Source organism: Nelusetta ayraudi, unplaced genomic scaffold (genome assembly GCF_046127955.1).
Source record: "Nelusetta ayraudi isolate G7.1 ecotype Tasmania unplaced genomic scaffold, CSIRO-AGI_Nayr_v1 ptg000013l, whole genome shotgun sequence".
NCBI lineage: Eukaryota > Metazoa > Chordata > Actinopteri > Tetraodontiformes > Monacanthidae > Nelusetta > Nelusetta ayraudi.
In genome coordinates, this window is record NW_027466063.1 from 3,175,486 (window position 1) to 3,199,740 (window position 24,255).

The 24,255-nt window shown below is 45.2% G+C and overlaps 1 protein-coding gene across 2 annotated transcripts; it reads left to right on the plus strand.

Annotated features, from left to right (window-relative positions):
* Positions 1–15,876: 15,876 nt before the first annotated feature.
* On the plus strand, positions 15,877–23,614 carry ncln (nicalin). Of its 2 annotated transcripts, none has more exons than XM_076022848.1 (15): positions 15,877–16,160; positions 16,660–16,850; positions 17,039–17,183; positions 17,304–17,398; positions 17,965–18,045; positions 18,224–18,327; positions 18,933–19,021; positions 19,155–19,294; positions 19,633–19,859; positions 20,122–20,209; positions 20,321–20,359; positions 20,676–20,839; positions 20,954–21,007; positions 21,301–21,379; positions 22,497–23,614. In XM_076022848.1, the coding sequence occupies exons 1-15, from the start codon at positions 15,986–15,988 to the stop codon at positions 22,557–22,559; spliced, it is 1,734 nt and encodes a 577-aa protein (XP_075878963.1). In that variant the 5' UTR covers positions 15,877–15,985; the 3' UTR covers positions 22,560–23,614. The 2 variants fall into 2 exon arrangements, with proteins under 2 accessions (XP_075878963.1, XP_075878965.1); XM_076022850.1 differs by having other exon boundaries at positions 19,633–19,811.
* The last annotated feature ends 641 nt before the right edge of the window (positions 23,615–24,255 follow it).

Genomic DNA, 24,255 nt, shown 5'->3' on the forward strand with positions numbered 1-24,255 from the left:
ATTGCCTTGGCGGAGACAGGAATCCTCTGTGGAGGACGCGCTGAAGGAAACTATGCAGCCCCGCGCACTTAAACACTCTGCTGACGACCTGGGAGGAAGTAGCAAGCGCACAAAGTACAGGAAAGCACTATGATGGAAGCGGGGTGGTGGTGGAGGGGATGTTACCACAGTGCCGCAGAGCCACGCAGGTGCAGCTCCGACCCCTGTGCACTACCCGCTCTAATAAATCGGGACGGATGACAGCAAAATTAGCAGTCAAAAGCCGAGAGGATGTGGTGGGTTCGGAGCGAGACAACGCCCATGTCGACGTCTGCTGTGGGTACACTTGGTTTGGCCCAGTCCCTATGAACAGGTTCAGAGTTTAAAAATAAATCATCTGTAACAACCAGATGATATATATGTATTTTTTATTTTTTTTTAAGTCAGAAATGTCTTGTTCTGAACATGCAAACTTTGGGTGAATCTCTGACTCTGACAGGCCGTCGCAGGCGCAAAACAGTACAACTTGTTTGTCTGTCGCCATGATTTACTTCATTGTAGGTTTTAACGCAGCGACGCCATAGCTTGAGGCTGAAAATCCAACAATATTAAATGACCATGAAAGGAATAAAAAAAAAAAAAAAGAAAATTGCCACATTATGAATACAAAACTAAAGAAAAAGCTTCCAGAGGAACAGAAGCCGAACAATTCTCTCCCACCGAGTTGACAGAACCCGGATTAAGCCCAGTTGGAAAAGGCTCAAGCATTTCAACTATTTCTCCAAAAATGTTCACTTGCACTTGACTTTAGTTTTATCACATCAGCCTCCTTTTGTAAACAGCAGTGAGATTACGGCGTGGCGCAGAAAACCACCGCGGTCATGAGTTAGCAGGGGGAAAAAGTGCTGGTGGCAGCTGAAAGTGTGTGTGTGTGTGTGTGTGTGTGTGTGTGTGTGTGTGTGTGTGTGTGTGTATGTGTGTGAGAGAGAGAGAGAGAGAGAGTGTGCGTATGTGACTAAAATGACAGCCGATCAGAAGCTCACTTATTACTTGGTTATCTGGTAGCCTCTGTATGCCAGACAAAAAGGTTTCGATTCAGCTGTTTAAAACATTTTATGTTTTTGTTTCCTCGGCCACCACTTTCATTAAATTAATTAAAAACAGGCTTATTTGTCGTGAAAGTGGCTGCGGTGCTCCTCCAAGTGGCATCACAGGGAGATCAAAGGTGAGTCAACTTTGTTACGTCACACTGAAACTTTGATCATATCTGGTATGTGATGTTCCTGACAAGTCAGCTGGCCAGCGGACAGGACAGGCTGGGAAAACTAGCAAGCGCAGAGCAAAACTAATAACAACAAAACTTATAGTGAAACGCTGCAACCCACCGAGGGGAAAAGTCAAGCGAGCGAGGAGAGGGGGGTTAAAAAGCAAGTGGGAAACAGAGACGGAGTGACGGCCACTCACCGGGTCCAGAGCTGCTGCTGCTGCTGCTGCTGCTGCTGCTGCTGCGGGTCCTCCCCGCCTCCCACCCACCCTCACTAGTCTCGGTGCGTCTGAGTCACCTCAAAGTTCAGACGAGGATACGCCAGGGTGGGGGAAAAAAAGACTTGACCTCACTGTCCCCGCTGACTAAACTCACTGACCAACAAACTTGGTCAAGCGACTGACCAGCTGCCGATGACCGACCTGAGCCAGCGGCCCCCCGGCTACCTGACTAGGGAGGAGGTGACCACCTGTGATCGTTCGGGTGGCCGGCGGTGCAATCCTCCTCCAGATCCAGCTCCCAAAACACGCAACTCCTTGTGAGCCGCTCCTTCCGGGGCCGCTTTTCCCGGAGCTGGACCGCACGGAGAGAGAGAGCGAGATAGAGTGAGAGAGAGAGGGAGAGAGAGAGAGTAGGGGTGGGAGGGTGGAGGGGAGTAAAATAAAGATCAGTACCTCTTGTTCCCACAGTCTTCCAGGAGGAGGAGAAGGAGGAGGAGGAGGAGACGCGGAGGCTGTGCCGTTCCCATACAGGTCAGATGTGGAGTTAACACACCCAAGTCAGCAGACTGGTAGACTGCCCCCCACCACCACTCCTCCTCCACCTCCTCCACTCTGTCTCCTCCCCTGCAAACCTGATAAATCACTCTGGAGACACAGCAGAGTAGCAGCAGCAGCAGCAGCAGCAGCAGCAGCAGCAGCAGCCCCACTCAGCCACTTACACACAAGCCCCGGAGCAGCAGCAGCAGCAGCAGCAGCAGCAGCAGACAGAGAGACTTTCAACCAGTCGCTCCCCAGAGATCCACTGTCCATATGAGAGTCTGGAGGCAGAGCTGCCAGTTCTCCTTCTTCTCCTCCCCCTCCTCCTGCTCCCTTCATTCTTCCCTCCCTCTCTCCCTCCGATCTGCCTCTCGTCTTTCATTCCCCTCTAGGTTTTTTTTTTTTACAGCCTCCGCCGAGACACTCTTATTGTGGCAATTGCATTAGCCTTTAGCCAGCTAGGAACGGCTCTCAGTGCCTAATGCAATGTTGTGTCTCTCTTTCCTCCTTATCTCTCCCAGGCCCCCCCTCCCGCTCACCCTCCTTCATCCACTCTCCCTCCCCTACAAGTGTCCGTCAGTTTGACATGTACACGCACACGTATACTGTACACCACCTTCCTTCTCCGCCACTTCCCCCCCCACCCTTCTTCCAAGTTATCCCTTAAAGGGGACACACTCTCCCTTTCCCGCCCTCTTTTACAAGAGAGCAGAGGCTCTTCAAAGGAGTCCAGGTGCGGGATCGTGTTTCCGAAGGCTGAGAGGCATCTATTGGTTTTCTCTCTGTTTGCCTTGGGCTTCTCTCTCGTGTTTGCCAGTTATGGTTGGGCCCGGGACTTCTGGTAAACACAGGGTGGGGTGTGTGTGTGTGTGTGGGGGGGGGACTTGAGCTTTGTGGAGACGCTATTTCTAGGAACACAGAGGACGATCAAGGCTACTGTAAATGTATTGTCGAGAAGGAAGCCGCAGAGGAAAAACAGGTCACGTGCATGTGACATCACGCAGCTGGGCGAGGCACCGTGTGCAATGAATCGTTATGCCTGTCTCAGATGAATCAACAAATTTAGAAAAACATTTAGAATCAAATATGTCAGGTTTTATTCCTGTATCTTTTTCAAAGGGGTGAAATTATTTATCACAATATTTATACTGGCATGAGTTTTATGCCCTTGCTTAAAAAAGAAATTGGTCAACGATGGTTTATTTTGAGAATTTTCCACTGCTAAAATGGGACTTCCTGTTACTGGCCAAACAGGACATGGCATATTGTCAGTTTAACAGGAAAAAAAAGTAGCAGCTTGAGATTCACAAAACATCCTCTAACTCAGTTTGTGTTAGGTAAGGCCTGTCTAGAATTTCTTGAGAATAGTCAACGCTCACAATGACATGCACATTTTTTTTTTTTTTCAAAAACACTGATAAGGTTTGGGTAAATGAGCTTTACAGTACAGCATCGAGCTGTGCATGAATATCAAAAAGGAAAAAAATTCAGAAGTTGCAAAGTCACTTCCAGTCGTGTCTCTGCAACCCAGGCATCAATATGTTGCCAGTAAAGAGCTGACACTGTTTCATCTGCCGGCGCAATGCAGCACTTTTAGACTCCGTCTTTAAGTTTGACACTGTGGAGTGACACGGGGGCCCCAGAGAAAGTCACGAACTGTATCCCCCGAACGCCACGTCCAATCAGCTTTCTGCTCCCGCTCCTGCGCCTTTTAAACAACAATGCTGAACCCTCAAACCTGCACAAAAGAGAGACTGGCTGATATGAATAAAACTTTGTTGAAAAGAAGAGTTTACTGGAGGAGGGTTGCATCAGAAAATATGCGCGGTTCAAAGAAGAGCTCTTGTCTTACAGTAGCCGGGACATCTTAATGATGTCGCTCCGGGGTAGAAACATGGCCGCCAGTGACTCGGCTGCTGCACTTGGCTGTAAATCTAAATGATTAGAGGGCAGCGGCTCAGATTAGACCGTATTTCAAAGCGTATTACGTGTCCAGACATAACATCATTCATTAATTAAACTCTGTTCCCTTTGAAGTCACAAAGTGTCTCACAAAAGAAGTTTGGCAACCAAAAATAATAAAAATAAAAACTCACAAAACTGCAGCACTTGCAATGTTCTTGGAGCCGTGTGTCCGCTCATAACTCACAAGTATGTTATCAGTGCTATCTATCACGGCACAACAAAATTACACCTAGACGGTGAAACAGCAGGAACAGCGAGAAAAAATGGGCCCGTGTGTCTCTTTCCCCCCCACATTTCACAAGTTTCCAGACAAAAAAAAAAGACTGTTTTCCATAAAGCTGGATTTGAACTTCCCAAAGTGTTTAGGAAACAAAATATTTCGGGACTTAGTTAATGGGACTGTGAATTATTTTGTAGTTCAAACTACGAACCCACTGTACGCATCTTATTTGATCTGAACATTCTTGTTTTTCGGGCTTTCTCTCCCTCCCAGAGTTCTGCTACCAGCACAGAGAAATGTTGTCCACATTCCTAATCCTGCCTACAAATCTCTTTTTGGCTTAGTGGCGTTTCCAACCAGTGGAACACCGGACCCTATTTAAATTGCAAAACAACCTCACAGATGGGTATCTCCAAACCCTGCAGTGGGCAAACACAAACCAAGCACGAGATGCAACGGACCCTCTGGAAAATTGGGGAAAATTCATCTGCACTAATGGGAGAAGAAGGAAAAATAAAAGAACGTTCACAAAATGAAAACAGACACGGTGCGCCAACGTTGGTCGTGGATCATGACGGCGCCGCCATTGCAGCACAATACAAGCCATCTTTCAGGCCGCCGATTGGCGCTCGTTTCCAGAGGTGCTGATGTTTGCCTGTGTTGCCCCAGACTTTTCCTGCAGGGACTATTTGTTTGCTTAAACTGGTGCGAAGCATTCAGACTTTCCAGCAGGCCGAGCCAGGATAAAGCAAAGAGGCAGTGTGACAGAGTGGGATTATACCCAGTTCATTTTTCAGTGACTAATACCAAAACATTCACTTAAAAAAAAAAAAAAAAACTCCATGAAGACTCATTTCATCATGTGAAACCAGAGTGCTTTGTGTCCCAGCAGCTCGTTACTGTAGATGAAGAACGGTGCACGTTGTTTGCATTATGTTGCTCCTGTCCTCTTGCTTTCTATTTGCACCATATATCAACATTATAGTGTGTTTGGGAATCATTATGCAACGCAATTTAATTTTCTTGTTTACCACATGGCTTGGATAAAGACGCTTCATCTGCACTGTTCTCCCTTTTGTTTGTTATTGCTATACGGCGGACTGAAAATGCTTCTCTCCCTCAAAAAGCATCTTAATCTGGAAATCATATGGACACGTAAAGATGTAAAACCTAAATCAGTGCACAAGCACCCTCCATTTCTTCAAAAACTACCAAGTTCCTTGACAATCGCCCTGACAAATTGACCCTGCACTCTTTTTCAATTGCTGTAAACCATTCCTCTGGTTCTTACTCACATCCCGTCCATCTTCTTGTTTTTGATATCAATCCGCACTGCCATGGTGGAAAAACTGAGGGTGAGTCTGATGACGGAGACAGATAGAGCGCCTGTCTCAATGCCTTTGACTTTTCCAGGGTGGGCCGAGGGCACAGCCAGCAGGGATGCCATCAGTGTCGGGACGACGAGCCCACTCAGGAGAGAGGAGGAGGAGGAGGGAAACAAGCGAGCGCGCACACACACACACATGAACACATACACACACGCACACTCATGCAAACATTTAATAGAACTGTAGACATTAATTTACGATCTCCACGTAGAGAAGACATCTGGGACAAAAAAACCCTCCATGATCTCATTTGATACGCAGCAATAAACCATACACTTGTACAAACCACGCACAGACACACACACACACACACAAACAGAGCCGATGCAAATGAGCTCTACAGAGGCTTCATGGCATGTGGCTCATACCCAGAGCCTCTGCCCACATCCTGTTTCCAGACCCAACCAGAGCTTGCCTCCTCGGGAAGCAGCACGAGCTGCCGAAGGAAAACAAAAAATTCCGAATGCATCACTGTCGTTTTTTTCACCCTTGACGCAGAAACTTTGGAGTGGCCTCTCCGTTCCCGCCCTGCTGCGGATTTCGTTTGCACCCATACGTCGTCGGTCACCTTTGCAAATGAGAGTGCGGGCAACAAGTGTCACGTTCTGATTTACCTCTAAGCCCCACCGGCTGAGGTGAGACATTTTTTCTGCTGCAAGGGGCGTCGTGATTCGGGCACGGCAGCAGCGTTCCTGCTGAGACAGCGTGAGCTCACTTGATATCCCTGCAGGTCAGGGATGACAAAAGTATTTGCATTCTGTGCTTAAGCCAAAGGGATGTATACTACAAAAGGATGGTAGAAGTAACAATTCAACTCCTTTACATAAGTAAAAGTGAGAAAGAACACATTCTAAAACATACTTAAGTAAAAAGTATTTTTTTATTTTTTGCTATTAATGAAACAATAGATTTGATGATAATTTTGCAAAAAAAAAAAAAATGAAAATGTTCTGACAAAATAATCTCTACTGAACTGACCAGTGGTCTTGCACAAGCATCTGCATCATTTTTAACAACTTTGGGCCTCTGGATACTATATCTTTTTCTTTATCAACTGCAGCACAACCAGACTGTGTAATCAGTCATAGTTATGACCAGTGAGCCATTATTGGATGTTTACACTTTTATTGACAATAGCCAATGATTTTTTTCTATTTTTTTTTTTATTTTCTTTGTACTGAAAATGTACTGAGCAGTAGCCCCAAAGCCAAAGCACTAAAAACTTCTTCCTCTAAAATAGGCTTTTATATTAAACTAGACAATAGTATCGTTCAAATAGCTCCACTTCAAGCATCAACAACTGTGTCTCTTAACCACTTTTGAACACAAAAGTAACCAGCATGTTTTTCTAGTGTAAGGAATAGAAAGTACAGATATCTGTGTACAAATGTAGGGAGTTAAAGTAAAAAGTTGAAAATAAATATTCAAGTAAAGTACAGGCACCTGAAAAATCTACTTTAGTTCAGGTTGCTCCTTCCTCTGCATCTTCTCTTTGCAGCGTAATTTCACTGACCGTTGGTACACACACACAAACACACACACCGTACACTCCCTCTGCAGCTGCCCCCCCCGATTGTCAGCCAGAGAAAGCAACCCAATACGAGCCAACACACACACACACACACACACACACACACACACACACACACACACACACACACACACAGACACACACACAGACACACACACTCACATTCACATTCACACAGTCGTGCCAAACAAGTCCATCTAGTGAAAACAGACACACATGCTCTCCGAAGCTGGGGAACTTTTTGCTGTAAGCTGTTAAAGAGAGGGATTGTGTGTGAGATGCGTGCTGCCTTCAGGGCCTCTCCATCGGCGCTCTCACTCACTTTCTTTCCCACACCTCACATGCAACACGGACAGTCCGGCTCGCAGCAAATTAGATTCTTCCGCGCCAAGAAAACACATGCATTATGCAGAATTGAAAAAAAAAAAAAAAACTTCATGATTCCATTTCTCATCTGCTTGTTTAGCTTGTTAATTTTTTCAATTCCAAGTCCAAGAGTCTACTTAAATGCATTATCAACGGTTCAGCGAGTCATGAGTGCGTGTGTGGCAAAACGAAAAGCACAGGAGCCCTGGGCATTTTGAGTGGTATTCATTAGACATTTGATTAGGTTAGGTTAGTTCTTGGCAACATTTAGCCCAAACAGCATCACAATGCTATTTGCCCAACCTGCTTACTTAGATTATCCACCAAAGATTTCTTTTTATGCTGGTTATGTGGATCCATGGTCAAATAGTGATTGTCGATTGAAATTTGGCTGTGGTAAACATGGATGACCTAGGAGGCCAAATTGAGATATCTTTTTTTTTTGGTTTATCTTTTGGTTATTTTTTCAGGGGGGCTATATAGACTTCACCAGCAGCTACTCTTATACAGGAGGCTCAGAGTAAGACTCTCCCGGGACTAACTGAACTTTTTGCTCTCCTGAAACCACATCTGGAAGACACACTTCAGTTCACAGTGCTGTTCTGTGTAACACAACTGGGATAAACACATGCACAATTTAGAAGCATGACACTGATCCGACCCGCCAGTCACATCATTTCAAGTTATTCCACATGTCAATTTCACGTACACAGAGAGCTCATCCATATTTTCTAATAGTCGAGACACATTAAAAAAAATCGGAAGCAAAATCATCAAAATATTCTGTCGACCAACCAAGAGCTACTGTACGCCTTCCCCTTCCCCCCCATCCACTCCCCACAACTTCCCCTTCCAACTGCAGATTGCCTGGGTGCTCTGACATTAGCTGACGTCCACATGGCCTCAGCCTATTTTCTGCTTCTCTTAATCTATCACTTTAGGACTTGGACACTGGGCAGACAAAACTTATCACTGCACTGAGCCGCTACAGGAAGCCCTCTGAAGCACAAGTGTGGCTGAGCACCCGGTGGAGCAGAGTGCTCCCCATATGCTCCTGGGCTGTCACCCGGCCCAGCGCTGCTCCTCTGCCTGGTGCTGGTGATGGATGAGCTGTGAGGGATGATGAATCGGCTCCTGTCAGGCCCAGAGCACATCCTCATCTGGGATTCAGATGCAAAAAGGGCCGAGCATCGCCAGTCTGCACTGTACTCCCGAATACAGGCCATACTATATATATTGTGTCTGGTAATATGGTTAATAAGGCGCGCAAGCATTTCTAAAAATGTTCACAGGGTTATGATGTTGTCTATTTAATCACGAAAATAGATGGAGAAGTTGCGCAAACTTTGACGTCAGAATGACTCAGTTGATGCTGCTGCTGCGCTGCCATTAACCTTAATCCGCTTAAACATGCACCTCTTTGGGGAACCAATAATACAAGAAATAGGTAGCAGCTCTCCAAACACTGGCCCACTTTTCCAGCCACTCTGAACAGGAGACCTTTCTTTCTTGGCCAAGTTGGATAGGACTGATGTTGATGTGACAGTTTACTTGTGGAACACATTGACATCAATATTTTATGAAAACAAGGAGTTTGTTCGCAATTAAACAGTTCCTTTAAAGCAGCATTTTTCAACTGGTGGATTGCACCCCAAATGTGAGCCAGCTGTTTTGATTGCGTCGCGGCTTTTTGGGCAGTTTTACTTTATTTTTAATAGGGATTTTAAAACTTATATTTATAGAGAAAATGTTGAGCATTTACTTTGCAGGACACACGATTAAATTCAGTGATGTCAATAATGTATTTTCTACACATGACAGGAAGTGGGCTAGCGTTTTTTATTTTGTAGAGTGCTGTGGAATAAATTTGGGTGCGACTTCATGATAAGGTGAAAAAAAATGTGGGTCCTGAGACTCCACCAGTTGAGAACCACTGCTTTAAAAGACCCATATCATGCAAAAATGACTACCAAGTTTGTTTGTTTTTGATTAACTTTAATATGTGCCTCTGTTCAGTCAGTAAAATCCCCAGAAAAGTCCATCAGTCGATACAGTACATCTCCCAGGTCAGTGACGACACCCCCAGCTCGAAAGGGTTACCTGGAATGTGAGAAGCAGGAAGTCTCTCATTTCGTCACATTTTATTAATTTCCTGTGCAGTGCAAGCGGATGGATCAGGGTCTGGGTTAAGGCCTGAGCCTCGCTGTTCCGTCCTCCTGGTGGTTTCGAAGCATGCAGATTTTTAGCCCCCTTCAAACCAGAGAGCCTCCTCGCCGAATACATCTTACTGAGGTGATCAGTGGGTCTTCATGGGAAGCTGACGGACAGATGGTCTGCGTTGCTGTGAGGGGGGGATCGGGATGACAGTTGATTGCGTTTTTGCTGCCAAAATCGATAAGCTTTGGGTCAGTGCTCGGGAATCCACAGGCAGAAGGACACAGTGTCAGTCATGTGGCCGGAGGTTCCATTTTACACGAATGTAAGCAGGAGCGCAAACAGAAGCAGACGGAAACTATTCCTTCTCTCTCGTGCATACCCCCGGTCCAGATTACTTCCTGAAGTTTCACCAGAATTTCAATCACGCTGTCTGCAACTGGCCAAGCCAATGGTAACCACTATTTATATTCAAAACAAACAATAAATCCGAAAGGAAAAGAGATAATGACTCAGAATAAGTCTGGTGGATACAGCCTGCTGTGAAGTTTCACTGGCAGGTTTCCCTCAAAGACTACATCAAGCTGACAGGATGCGCCAAAAACCTCTGAAAGTTCTCTAAAACTCTCTGCATCAACTATACAGCAGCACAATTACAAACCAGATGTAGCCTAAGCCGGCAGATTAGGTCTGCCTGACTGGAGCAGATCCACATCTCACTTTTGATTCTTGGCCCTGATTTGAGTTCTGCTGTGTAGGTCAAGGACACAGGGAACTTAAAAAAACAAAAACAAAAAAAAACACTGCACTGACACAATATGAGCTCCATAGCAACATACACTGTTGCCTGCGAAACTTGATGACTCCTGATACTGACTCCACTTTTGATAACAGATCAACTACCTGCTTGGCCCTTGCAAACTCCAAGCTCAGTTTGTTTGATCAGTCAGTAAGCAACGGGACAAATTTAATATTTTTTATAAAATTGTCAAAGAAACTCAGAAAACAACTCAAAAGATTTCGCTGAGGTGTCATTTCTAGCATTTCTTCTGCGGTTTTCTGCAGGCATTGGAGAAGAAACACACATACACACACAACAGCGATTCTCCCCTTAACTCCTTTTCCTGCCGCGCCACGTTGAGCAACTTCAACCTGACTCGCCATCACTCAGCAATAAGGCCAATCAAGCAAGCAAACAAGCAAAACAAACAGCGGGAGGGTGAGTGATGGTTGGCCGGTGCTCCGGCAGGTCCGAGTTGACCTCCGAGGCGAGACGGCCACATGACTAATTGGTGTTCAAGCTCAATCACACTCAGCACATTTTCTACTCCTGTGGCCTTGCTAAATGGCTCCATTCTCTCTGCTCTCCCCCTTCGCTCTCCCTCTTCACTGACCCCTAACTTTAATCCCCCCCTCCACCTCTCCCTCGGCGGGGTCTCTTACAACCCCTCTTCTGCCGCCCGCTCTCGGCCAGAGGGAGGCACCATGGGAGTTTAATGGCTTCACGTTGCCGAAAAGCCAAGATCATTACATTAACGGCTCCGACCCGCGCGGGCGACTCCTAACCTGCCGCAATTTGTTTTTTATATTTATTAGACTGGCACAGAGGCAACTTCACGCTCAGCTGGAAGAGGGAGAAGGTCAGTGGGAGAGATCGGCCAGCACAGGCGTCCATTGTGATGCGCCGGGCCGGGCAGAAATGAAAACATGACAGCGAGGTGGCGAGGCCTGCTGCTCTTTGGAGGAGGACTCAAGGTCGCTCCGGGAGAGATGCTAAAAGACACGAGGCGTGGAAGGAATGACAGCAGTGTTCTGGTAAAGCGCAGTAATGCACCACTAGTACAGCGTTTGAGAAGTGAAGTAATGTGTTGCTCTGCATCCCTGTGTGCGCTCTCTAACGTGATGAGACTGAGTTCAACATTTCGACATTACCGTGAGCTTTTTTTTTTTTTTTTGTTACCCCAATCTATTTTTCCATTCGGCTCAATGAGGCGGTTTTTCAAATCTTTCATCTGGTTGTTTTGATTCGAGCCCGGCCTATGTTGAATGTTATCATTCTCTTGTAAAACTGCTTTTAGCCACAGTAAATGTTTGTTTTTAGCAGCAGACCCTCTACGGTGACTGTTGGAGAATAGACGCGTAGTGAACACATAGAGGCTCTTTTTTTTTTTTTTCTTTAAATAAATAGCGGAGGGCTTACACATGTGCAACGAGACCCCTGAGCGGCAAATATGAGCAGAATATAATAAACAGTAACGATTCTCAAGCTACATTGTGCACCCGATCCAAGTCGGGCCATAAAATCAGCTGGCATTGTAGGACCCTTATAATGATTTAGAGCATTCACAGTACAAATAAAACACCACTGTATCCAGTTACAAAGGGCCAATTGACATGCAGGGTACAGGGGCTTAATGTCCCCTGGACATATGTAGCCACTTTGCTCGGTTTGTAATCCTGTCCTACTGGGCAATCAAACAGAAGGCAAGACAGGAAATCATTAGACAAGATCCTCTCCCATCATGCTGCTGACATTAGCAGCATTATGCAGAGAGGAAATGACACAGACACAGGCACACACACTCACAACCATGTCCCCATTCATGAGGGTGCCCCTCCCGTTCCCACCCGCCCCAAAAACTCGAATGTACAGTTCACACGTCATTGACAGTCAAGGGAGGACAGGACACACGTGTCTCTTTCACAAGTCAGGACTTCTCTACTTTAGCAAACGTGCGGCGGTGGAAGCTCGTAAAGAGTAACAGAAGCGTGCACATTTGAACACCAGCTTCTGGGAAGTTTGTGTTGCAAAGGCGTGCACAGCAATCGCACCGGATAGCAATTCTGAGATTTGCAATTGACCCCAAGGATAGATTGGAATCAACACACGTAAGAAAAAAGAAAGCAAAGCACGACAGCGTAGGAGGAATTCACTTAGCACTTTTTGGGAGTTCCTCCTGGAATAGAGGTGGAAAAAAAAGGAAAAAAAAAATGGAAACACAGGAGATGATTGAGAAACAAGGATTTAGTGTGAGAGGAAGTTGGGAGTGAAAAAAAAACAAGACGGCAGAGAAGAGGAGAGGAGAGAGACAGTCCAATTCCTCTGGCCGGCATGAGTGAGTGTCTCTGAAAGTGGATATGAAGGCGGATGAGCCACGCCAACCTCCTCTGACCGCATTAAGGAAACCTAATGGAACGGCTGGCTCCATGAGGCTTCGTCATCCATTATCTGACTGTTGCCCCGCGCAACCAAATAGGCTCGCAGGCTCCGAGGTTGCAGCTCGGCTGTCATACCCTATGATCGGCCCTTTCCTCTGTCTTATTTCCACTGGCTGTAATGAAAATGATTGTTAAATCAATTGCCTGGCATGTTAAGGAGCCAGAGCAGAATTACCTCCACGCACCCTGTGGTCACAAATCACCGCAAATCGGCAGTAGAGGAAAAGCAAAGGATGGATGTATTTTTGGAGAGGCATCTCTCATCTTACCACACACATACTGGGTCCATCAGTGTCAGTTTCTTAAATCTTCTGTTCCACTGTAATGTCTGCATAGTATTTCCAAATTAATCCTCCAGCATTTGCATTTATCAATATGAAAAATTTAATTTGATACTTTTAACTACTTTTTTCATATTTACCAGATGTGTCATACTGATCCAAGAGCTATTAAATAACCTTAAATCTGAGGTTATGGAACAGCATATTCCTTTACTTTACAGTTAACTTTGTTCTTGTGAAAGACTGTGACATTATCAAAACTTCAATTTAGCACCTAAGAATAAAAGTAGGTGTGCAATTGGAAAAAAAAAAGGCTTGCGTTTACTAATGTTAGCTCACTGCAAAGTTCTTTCTGCAGACTCAAGCAAAGTTCCCGTGGCAAAGATCACACATTGTCGCAGTGTATATTTGCATTCTTATCTTGGCCTGGTGCGTTTTAAACACTTCAGTGTTCACGCAGCCCTACAGAGAAGTGTGAAGATGACAGCATCCCCTGAGAATTAGGGGGCGGCTGTAAACCAAGGTGGTTGGTGCGACTTACAATGGTATGTATGAGAAATAACTGCTAGGTAGCTAATCTCCTGTTAATCCATGGTATGTAACCACACACAACACTGACTGCACCTTTTGTGTGGGCCACAGAGAAAGTGCATTTCTGTAGAAGAGGGTCAGGAGCATAGACTGGACTGATTCAGGACTTTCCCAGGAGAGCTGGAAGGAAATGAGGACACTGAACAGCTCATGCATTGTTCATGTTTGTGTGTATGTGTTATTCAGATTGATGGGGGGATCTATCTATCTATCTATCTATCTATCTATCTATCACGCACACACACAAACACACATATATATAAGTAAAGATGTGCGTGTGTGTTTGTGTGTGTAGATATATATATGTACATACATATATATATATATATATATGTATATATATATATGACATACATACATACATACATACACACATATGTATATATATATATATATATATATATATATATATATATAATGAATGCAGTGAGCATATGGTTTGGGGTGAAAGTGAGGGTATGCTGAGGTTAGGATGAGATAGCGTTAGGCAAGTGGTAGCGGTTTTGTTCTGGTAAGCCTCCAGGAAGTGAGTGTAAGTCAATCATTTCTGTAAATGTGGGGAAAACACATGTGTTTTTTTGTTTCTTAATTTTACCCCTAGAGTTGGATGATCAAGTGATAACAGGATGCCATGAATTTAGAGCAATTAGGTTCATGTGACATGGGGGCTGCCCGCCACCCATGCAGAACTAATACAACAGTATTTTTTTTCCCTCACAAGACAATCACCCTCAGTGCTTTATCAGCAGATCTCCAAGTCATCACCTCTCAATCATGTGAAATCATCACCTATTAGCTTGGATGTCCATATTGGCGCTGTGGTTTGTTGTCTCCTTGCACTCTCGCCAGCCTCGACACGCATTACTCAAACAACAGGAAATAATGACGCCAAGGTCCATTAAGTGAGATAGCGGGACATCATATCAGCATTAATCTGGCACTTAGCTAAGCAGCCCTGGGAGCAAGGGAGAGCAAGGAGGGAAAGAAGCGAGAGGACAGTATTATTCTCAGCTTTTCCCTACAGAACCCAGTCGTTTAGATTTTATTAGTGTTTCAGCAGTTACTTAGTGAGGAGACACAGGGATGGAAAGCATCTTAAGTAGCAAGTCTAAAGTACATTGTTTCATATGTGTAACTACAGTGTACACTACGTTGTTAATAACATAATAATAAAATAATGACTTTTTTTTAGAGTGATGATCAGCTCATACCTTATGTCATGCAAGTCTATGGGGACAAAAGTCAACTTTGTCCTAGAGACATGGGGCCACTTGCAGGTTCATCGGGATCCCTCAAGACACAGCCACGTCAAATTTGGGGCTTCTAGCCCAATAAGGAACCCCGAAACCCTAACCCTAATTCCAGCAGTAACCCTAACCCTAACCCTAATTCCAGCCTTATCGCTAACCCTAATGCCATGCAAGTCTATGGGGTCAAAAGCCAACTTTGTCCTAGAGACATGGGACCACTTGCAGGTTCAAAAAAATAATAATTCTTCCTCCAAGGTGGGGCGTCGTGACAGAGAAAGTTTGAGAACCACTGCCTTAAATACACAACTATGTTTAAATGCAATAACCCCCCCCCCCTTCTTCTTCTTCTTTTTTTTTTTTTAAATGCAAGATTCTTTGGTGCACAAGTGAAAAACACAACAAGAGGAATTTGAACCAATCATTCAATGATGTTTATAAAGACTAATTCAATACATTTTAAATCTTGATACTATTGATAAGCAATACATAACTGCCTCCCCATCACTACTATTTTAGAGGTCTACAGGTCGATAAATAGAAATAACAAGCGATAAAGATCTCACAAACGCTTTAAAAGACCAGAAATAGGTGTCTTACAATGGTCCCGTCACCGTTACTGCGGACCAGTTATCTTTTCTCTGGCGTACAGCGCCCCTCTGTGTCAACAATATTAAGCGACGTACATTTTAGCTGACCTAGTAGATCCCTGAAGGACCTACAATTTAAATTTAAAAAAATAATAATAATACATAATGCATAGTTTAGAAATTCTATTTAAATGTCTAGTTTAAAATTGTGATCATTTTTTGGACACTCTACAGTGGAAAATAAAACCTACATCTGGATGTGAAAGTAGCCGTTTGGTCAGGGTTGTCCACTAATATGCCTGAGCAGAATGACCCCCCCCCCCAGTTGTCTTCTGCTAGCTAACACTGGTCCTAGCCTTACAGCTGCTCTTGACAGCACTGCCAAGTGAAACACGGTTGATCCCTGGCTGTGTTCGAAATACAGTCGCCACGATGTTCGAGGAAGCCAGTGAAGTGTTCGACAACATGTTTAAATCTTCATTTCCCCTTACCTTCATTGTGTTTATCCCTGCGGTACTCATCCTGGTGTCACCGCTCCCGGCCGAGGCGGCACATGAGTTCACGGTGTACCGCATGCAGCAGTACGACCTGCAGGGGCAACCGTACGGTAAGAAAGAGGTTTCTCTGTTAAATCATACGGGGGGAAACGTGCACACATGTCCAGTTTACGAAGGTAGAGGATTTCTAATAATTGATAGTGGTTTATTTTAATTGCCATCCATAGTTCATGTGAAATCGCTTAAAGTGAAATTTCAATGACAACAGTCCGCTTAGCCTTTAGCTCGGCAGCCGCTAACGTAGCTGCTAACGCCTGAACAGAAAACAGAATCGAGTTGGTTCACTACCAGATAAAATCTGCGCTTCATCATGAACCTGTCTATCCGGACTCTGTGGAATCGCGGAACATAATATAACGAGATGCACCTGTTGTTAAAATTACTACTGGGATCGTAGTAACGCCGTGACATTTGATAATTTGTGAGAAACTGTTGACTGAGCCCATCAGACCAAATGCATTGTGAGGAAATATTTTAACCGTATTAATTGCATGATTATTGCCCGGATACGTGGCTCACCATAACATTAATGTGTCGCCCTGTCCTCAGGTACGAGGAATGCCATTCTGAACACGGAGGCTCGCACTGTGGAGGCGGAGGTACTAAGTCGTCGCTGCGTGGTCATGCGACTGGCGGACTTCTCTTACGACAAGTACCAGAAAGCCCTGCGCCAGTCAGCTGGAGCCGTGGTCATCATCCTGCCCAAGAACATGTCTACTGTGCCCCAGGACATAGTGCAGGTAACCACATTTCATATGTAATGGAAAAGGCAGACATGGGTTCCCTGTTTGTTCTTTATCGCCGTTTTTCTTGTTTCTTCCTCAAGACCATCAATGAACTTTAGTTTGTTTCAAAGGCATTTATCGGATTTCTGAACAGTCGCAATTTTGTTGTATTGACTTTAGTCTTATTTTGTGTATTCTTGCAGCAGTTCATGGAGTTGGAGCCTGAGATGTTGGCCACTGAGACCATCGTCCCGGTTTATTTTGCTCTGGAGGACGACGAGCTGTTGTCTATCTACACCCAGACTCTCACCTCCTCCTCCTCACAGGGCTCCTTATCAGCAGCCGAAGGTAGCTCACAGGAACAAAACATGGATACATTGTGAAAAAAGTCCTGTGCAGACATTGTGGGAAAGTGGCATTCTGCAAGAGATGATACAAAATTCTGTGTCTTGTTTAATTTATCTGCAGTGCTTCTGCACACGGCCACAGCCAACGGCTTTCAGATGGTCACCAGCGGAGCGCAGAGCAAAGCTGTGAGTGACTGGGCCATCACCAGTCTAGAGGTGAGAACAGCTAAATTAAAAAGCATTTTCTTCAGATTGTTTAACTTGGCAGACAACAAAGCCACAGCCAAGCTCAGGTAGCTGCTCCTTCCGTTCACTAGAGAAACATTATCTGCCATAAACTTGTTCCGAGACTTTGTAGCGAGTTTATGTTTTTACAATCTATGGAATGTAGAGCAAATGTTTATTTTAGGCTCTGCTTATCAAACAAGGCCAGTTGGAGCTTTCAGCAAAGTAACTTTGCTGCCATGTTGCATGTAAATCTTCTGAGGGCGAAACACTATGCTGAAAATGAGCCTGGAGTTTGGAGTGAATTAATTTGTTTACGATTAAGACGTATATTGCTCAATTGCTAGATTGTTGTAGCGTAGTTCTTTAGCTTTGATCATCCAAATATAGTTATGGATCCAAATATGAGGCTGAAAAGCTGCAACACACAGCCTGACTGCCGGCCATTCTAATCTGAGCTAGACCAGAAGCGGCTTAACCAGCCACACTTTGGCTTAAAACACCACATTTATTGCCTTTTTCTCAGCCTGTTTAATCCTTTGGTATTTCCTCCGCAGGGTCGTCTGGCAGGAGTTGGAGGAGAAGACCTGCCAACCATTGTTGTGGTCGCTCACTACGACTCCTTTGGTGTTGCACCAGTACGTTTCGCTGCATTCTTTTTTTCCACAGCTAAACCCCCGAGACGACACAGCAGGCGGTTCGAAATGTGTCTCACTGTTTGCAGCAGTGTTTTAAAAACAAAAACCTTGTCACAACTCAAGTCAGCAACACAATGAAAGGCAGAAATGAAATGCGACTGTGTTGTGTTGTGTACAGTGGCTGTCATACGGTGCCGACTCCAACGGCAGCGGGGTGTCCATGCTGCTGGAGCTGGCTCGCCTCTTCTCCAAACTCTACACACAAAAAAGGACACATGCTGGGTGAGTGACGCATAACGTTTCATTGTTTCGGCGCAAATCTTTTACAAATCTTTTTAAATCTTTACTGCGACACAAAAACAATGTTTTTTTCATAGAGTGCCAAAGAGTGTAACTTGGGACAAAATAGGAAAATGGGGGCCGAAACATTTACTCTATGCCTGCCTTGTATTATCTGACTATATATTACGTTTGTGCCAATAGTAGCCAAGTTGTCACAGGGGCTGAAGGAAGTGTTTGCTTTTTCCATATTGCTATTGCCAGTGTCTGAGTGCTTTTAAGAACTATATTCACTATTATCTGCGAGCTGCAGCTGCAGGAGGAGTCAGAACTGTGGTAAACACTCCCAGCAGTCAATAATATAAAATAAGAAACACTCACCTCAAACCTTAATGCATTCAAAAGTAGCTGAGTGGAAGGGCACCCTCTCTTTTTTTTTCTTTTTTTTTTTAACAGTTGTTGGCGAAAGGAGTAATGGATCTTACTGTAAATCCTCACCCGTGTGGTATCACTTCTCACTTTGTTGCTGAGATAGTGTCTTTATTGTTTTGGGTAAAAAATAAAAGTAATTCAGCCGTCACTGAACCCACTGGTCTCATCGTCATCAGGTACAACCTGCTCTTCTTTGTATCCGGTGGAGGGAAGTTCAACTACCAGGGCACCAAACGCTGGCTGGAAGACAATCTGGACCACACAGGTGAGTTCTGGCAGCCCAGTGTGGAACTTCCTGGTGGCGTCTACACAGCTGGTGTCACAATTTGGTCACAGTCTACCGAAAACATCTTAATAAATGAATGTTCTTTTGTCTCCCCTCCCTGCTCTTTTTTCAGACTCCAGCCTGTTGCAGGACAATGTCGCTTTTGTGCTGTGTCTGGACACTGTGGGTAATGGAGACTCGATGCACCTTCATGTGTCCAAACCTCCCAAAGAGGGAAGCCCTCAGTATGCTCTCCTCAAAGAGCTGGAAATGGTGAGAACCAAAGATCACAGGGTGAAAAATTGTTTCACCACAAACGCATCACTTCATCTGTGTGTGTGTGTGTGTGTGGCTTCCAGGGATCGATATAAAAACGTGAACGCTGCGCAAATTTGGGTTCTTATATTTCAATTGATTTGGTGGTGAACCGAAGCTAATGCGCCCCGCTATGCTCTCGCCTCCTAGTGTCTTCACATTAGTGGCGTTAATTAATACGTAACATGGCTCAAGAGATTCCTGCAGCCAACTTCTCCCCAGCTGTTGTGGTTACAATCAACTGCCGTGAAATGAAAAAGCTCTGACGAGAGATCATGTGCCTCCACGCTCCTCAGGTGGTGGCCAACCAGTACCCGGAGGTCAAGTTCTCCATGGTCCACAAGAAGATCAACCTAGCGGACGACATGCTGGCCTGGGAGCACGAGCGCTTTGGGATCCGCCGGCTGCCGGCCTTCACGCTGTCCCACCTGCCCTCGCACCGCCTGGCGCAGCGGTCCAGCATCATGGACGTGCGGTCAGTGTCCCCCTCCTCTCATTACGGAGTGGGAGAGCCCCCTGCTGGGTGGGTTCATTACTGCAAGTTACCCTCATCATCATTTCCATCTTCTTCTTTTTTTTTTTCATTGGTGTGTTGGTTGTTTCGCTCTGTCATCATCGTCATCATCACCTGAAACATCTTCTTGACTCTTTCTCATGATGTATCACCCATTTTTATATTTAAGGTCTTCTTCTTCTTCTTCTTCTTCTTCTTCTTCTTCTTCTTCTTCTTCTTCTTCTTCTTCCAGTGTTTTTAACCTTGTCTAACGAATGTCTGTGTCTTCTAGGCCTCATGTAGATGTGAATAAGCTCTGCAGGAACACCAAGGTAGTGGCAGAGGCACTGGCCAGGGTAGTCTACAACCTCACAGAAAAGGTAAAAAACAAAACAAAACACAGATGGATTAAACTTGAAACGTCTTTTCTTCTTTCTCTGTCATGTGCATTGTGACATGTTTTTTTGTTGTTGTTGTTTTCCGACACCCAGGGTGCTCCTGGAGACCTGCAGATCTTCACTGAACAAATGGTGAGCCACTAAAGTGTTTTTATTGAATTATTGACATTATTTATTACTACGTTATTACTACTTATTAATCGTGCCATTCAGGTTTATTGTGTATCAGTAAGTCTGTTTGTATTTCAAGTCTATCGGTGCACCACTAGGTGTCAGACTCAACTCATTCTTCAGAAGTGAAGTCACTTTGACACAACGTGTTTAGCCAAAGTATGTCAGCTCGACCCCAGTCAGAGACCCGGTCAAGCGGGTCTCTGATGACCTCTGCAGTTGTGCGTCCCGAGCCCGCGTGCGGTCGTGTGACGGCGGTTTGTTGCCGTGGCGCCAGCAGGTGCAGGAGGAGCAGCTGTCGGCGGTGGTGGACTGGCTCACGGCGCAGCCCCGCGCCGCTCAGCTGGTGGACAAAGACAGCAGCGTGGTGTCCACGCTGGAGTACCACATGGGACACTACCTCAAGGACGTCAAGAGGCACTACGTCAAAGCTGACAAAAGGTAAAGTGGGCAAGTCGCGCTGCACGCAGTGTGTGGAGGTGCGCGCTGGTGTGAAATCCAAATCCTGAAGGTTGACGCTGCGAAGGTAATAACAGCAAAACTTTTTTGTTCCAGGGATCCAGAGTTTGTATTTTACGACCAGCTGAAGCAGACGATGAACGCTTACAGGTTTGTGCTGATGGGCAACATGACGCAGCGTCATTAAGTCATCATTAAGACAGCTTTTTTTCCGCCTCCTTCCAGGGGACGTAAACGGTACTGACGGTTCTGACGAGGCTCATCTGAATATTGGGGAATTACATTTTTTAGTCATTAGGTTTTTACTGAAAACGTTTGTGAAGAAATAAAATCCTATTATGGTAACGAGACGAACGGCGCCAAGTGAGCGTTTCCTGTTTCTCGTTTCCTCTCTGACTGTGTACCCCCCTTGCCCCCCCGCCCCCCCCACCTCCACCACACAGAGTCAAGCCGGCCATTTTCGACCTGTTGCTGGCCGTCTGCATCGCGGCCTACCTGGGGATGATGTATCTGGCCATCCAGGTGAGTCACTGTAATGCAGTGGGCTGCAGCCCCTCGGAGACTCGCATGGCGTTACATAAACGCGTCTCAGAATACCTCAGAATTCTTATCGACGCAGCTGCAAAGTCGGTGCCATTTGGGGTGCCGTCGGTGATAAAACCACAGAGTGATGTATCGATCCGAGTCGGCTCAAGTTTGAGCCGTCGTTTTAGAACAACAACAACAACAACAACAACAACAACTTACGTTTGGGACGGGTCGGCTCCACGAGCCGGCGTGCAGAGAGACGGGAACTGCAGTCTCACTCTGCAGACGTTTCTCACTCGTCAGCAAGTTGCGCTCAGGAAAAAGCCGCTCTGATGTCGATCCCGGTTCACTGGCGGCCCACTTGGTGCCACGGCAGCTGCTGTTGTGTCGGGGTAAAAAGCACAAAACCACCAGCAGACTCACAATCCAGGCCACTGCAGATGAACGGCAACTCCTGCTTACAAGTGGACCTGCTCTTTTTGTTCATCCAAATGCTCAATATTTCATCAAAACAGTGGCTTTATGTAACTCGTTTTGACAATTACTTTGACTTAAACGAACACTGGGTCTTTAAGCTGATAAATAAAAATTAATTTGCACATTAAAGGACTCAGATTTCAGTCATTTTGTTGTCAAAGCAGTTTTTATTATAATAACGGAGAAGAGAGTGCATTTTTTATTTCATAGACGTTACCTCAGTTATTGAGTTTTGGGACCTGACGAAATAAAATCTCTTCTACCCTTTCATTTTTATTTATGTTAATAGTTTGCTATTAAAAAAGAAAGTATAGAAGAAGAGACTTTACTTCGTCAGGCAAAAAATAACTGAGGTAGCGTCTATAAAATGAAAATCACACTCTTGTCTCCATCATTGTAGAGTCGTTGCACTTTCTGAGTCGCCACTGAACGCTGCATCCGTCTCTCTGCTCGCTGCCCGTGTTCACGGCTGATGCCACTGTTTGTTTTTCATGGCGTGCGTGAAAAGGTCTTTGCCAACGTGCCAGTGTTTGCTCGCTCTTTTGTGTACAAAGCTGAACACCACGCCTGTTTTTTTTTTTGTGTGTTTTTTTTTTTATTAAATTTTTTTTTAATTCATTGTCTCCTTCCACAGAACTTTGGCGTGCTGTACGGCGTTGTGCGTAGAATCACCCAACCCAAGGCCAAGGTCCACTGAGATGCGTGACCACAGCCCCCCCACCTCCGGCCCCGACCTCCTCCACCCGACGCCCCAACAGTTACTCTGAGAGCTAAAGCCAGCAGGAACACTAACTAACGCTGGCACCGGCTGTCAATCCCGTGACGGTTATTAAACCAGCAGAATCACTTCCGCCCCCCCCTCCACAAACAGCGAAATGATGTCAGATCCTGTCCTGCTGCCAAACCACTCTAAGTGGTCTTCCCGACCGGCGTGATCAGGAAATCCTTTTTCACAGTCCCCCCCCTCTCCCTCATCACCGTCACCGTGAACCTTGACGTTTTTAAAGTCCTTCAGAAACCCTTCCCTCTCCCAGCTCCCTTTATTAGGTCCTTGTCGGTGATTCAAAGCTTTTGTCAACACCTCATTAGATCCGAGTTGTGACATTGCTGCCCCCTCCACCCCGCCCCCATCAGTGGACTGCACTGCCATGATCTGTCTTACTCTAATAGGTGCAGTCTTTTTGTTTTTTTGCTTTGTAAAACACTTTAAATGTCCAGAAGCATTGCGTCGTTTGTCACTGTACTCGTATCTTCTTAAGCAACAGATATTTTGTTCTGCTCTCCATCAGTTGAAGGTTCTTTCCACTCACAGCTAAACTGGTGCCTGAAGGATTATGTCGATTCAGTCACGGTGCTCGAGTAGAATCTCCTGAGAGTGAAATGTGAATGTGGTGGCGGTGGTGGGAAGTTTTATAGTGATAGCTGCCAGTGTTGATATGAGCCATGATCATTGCGACGAAACCTTTCAACAGAGCTGTGACTGTGTGACTTCAAACGCATGTTTTTGCGAAATTTGACAGAATCAAATGGGAAGTGTTTAGAATTGTGCTGATTCCTTATCCTGATTTAATCAAATATTCAGATGATCATTTCTAGGTGTTAATCCCCCCCTTAATCACAAATTAGCATAGAGAGCTAATACAAATCCAGCGCACGTTTGAATTTGTCTTTTTCTTTGTCACAAATTTGTTTTTGTCTTTTTTACTACTTAAATCTTAAAACCATTAAATAATCAACTCTGGAACTCTTCAATTTTTTTTTTTTTTTTTTTTTATATAGTACACTCAGCTTGTGTACGCACTGTGCGCGAGTGTATTATTGAAGGCACTGAACAAGACCAAACCCGCCCTTTCACTCCTTTTCTATCAGTAACTAAGAAGTGCCGAGTCGTGAATTTTTGCTGACTGAAGCAATACTGTGTTGTGACTCAACGCTTGGTGCGACTCACAGTCGAGGCAGCTCTGCACTAGTCCTATACTCGTCCTGCGCCGGATGTTTCCGAACGGGCAATAACGCCAAGGGCGACGAAATCAAGCGGCTGAATATCTCCCAACAGTCTTTGTACTTATTAGTGACACATTGGTGTTTTACTGCAGCGCCTCCTTGACCTTTCCTGCCCTGACCTTGAGGTTTAGTGGCTCTCTTCTATCTTCCATGTGTTGCTGCATGACCTCTGACCCCCACCCACCCCACAATCACCCATCTTCAGAGTTAGAGAAGATACATTTCCAAGCGCAGGGGAGCGACCCCACGGTTCCTGTGAACTTTTTTTTTCTTTTGTTTTAATTTATTGAAGCTGTTCTCATTTGTACGGTGGAGTCGAGTCTCCTGGCATGAACTTGTTTCGCCTTCATCCACAAGATGTGAGTGATCTTTGCGATGCAAGCAGATGT

Excerpts from the sequence above, each read along its gene's own strand:
- ncln (XM_076022848.1), top strand. The coding sequence starts at position 15,986 with ATGTTCGAGGAAGCCAGTGAAGTGTTCGACAACATGTTTAAATCTTCA. Across the intron at positions 16,851-17,038 it reads TGCCCCAGGACATAGTGCAG|CAGTTCATGGAGTTGGAGCC; the intron begins GTAACCACATTT and ends GTATTCTTGCAG. Across the intron at positions 21,380-22,496 it reads TGATGTATCTGGCCATCCAG|AACTTTGGCGTGCTGTACGG; the intron begins GTGAGTCACTGT and ends CTCCTTCCACAG.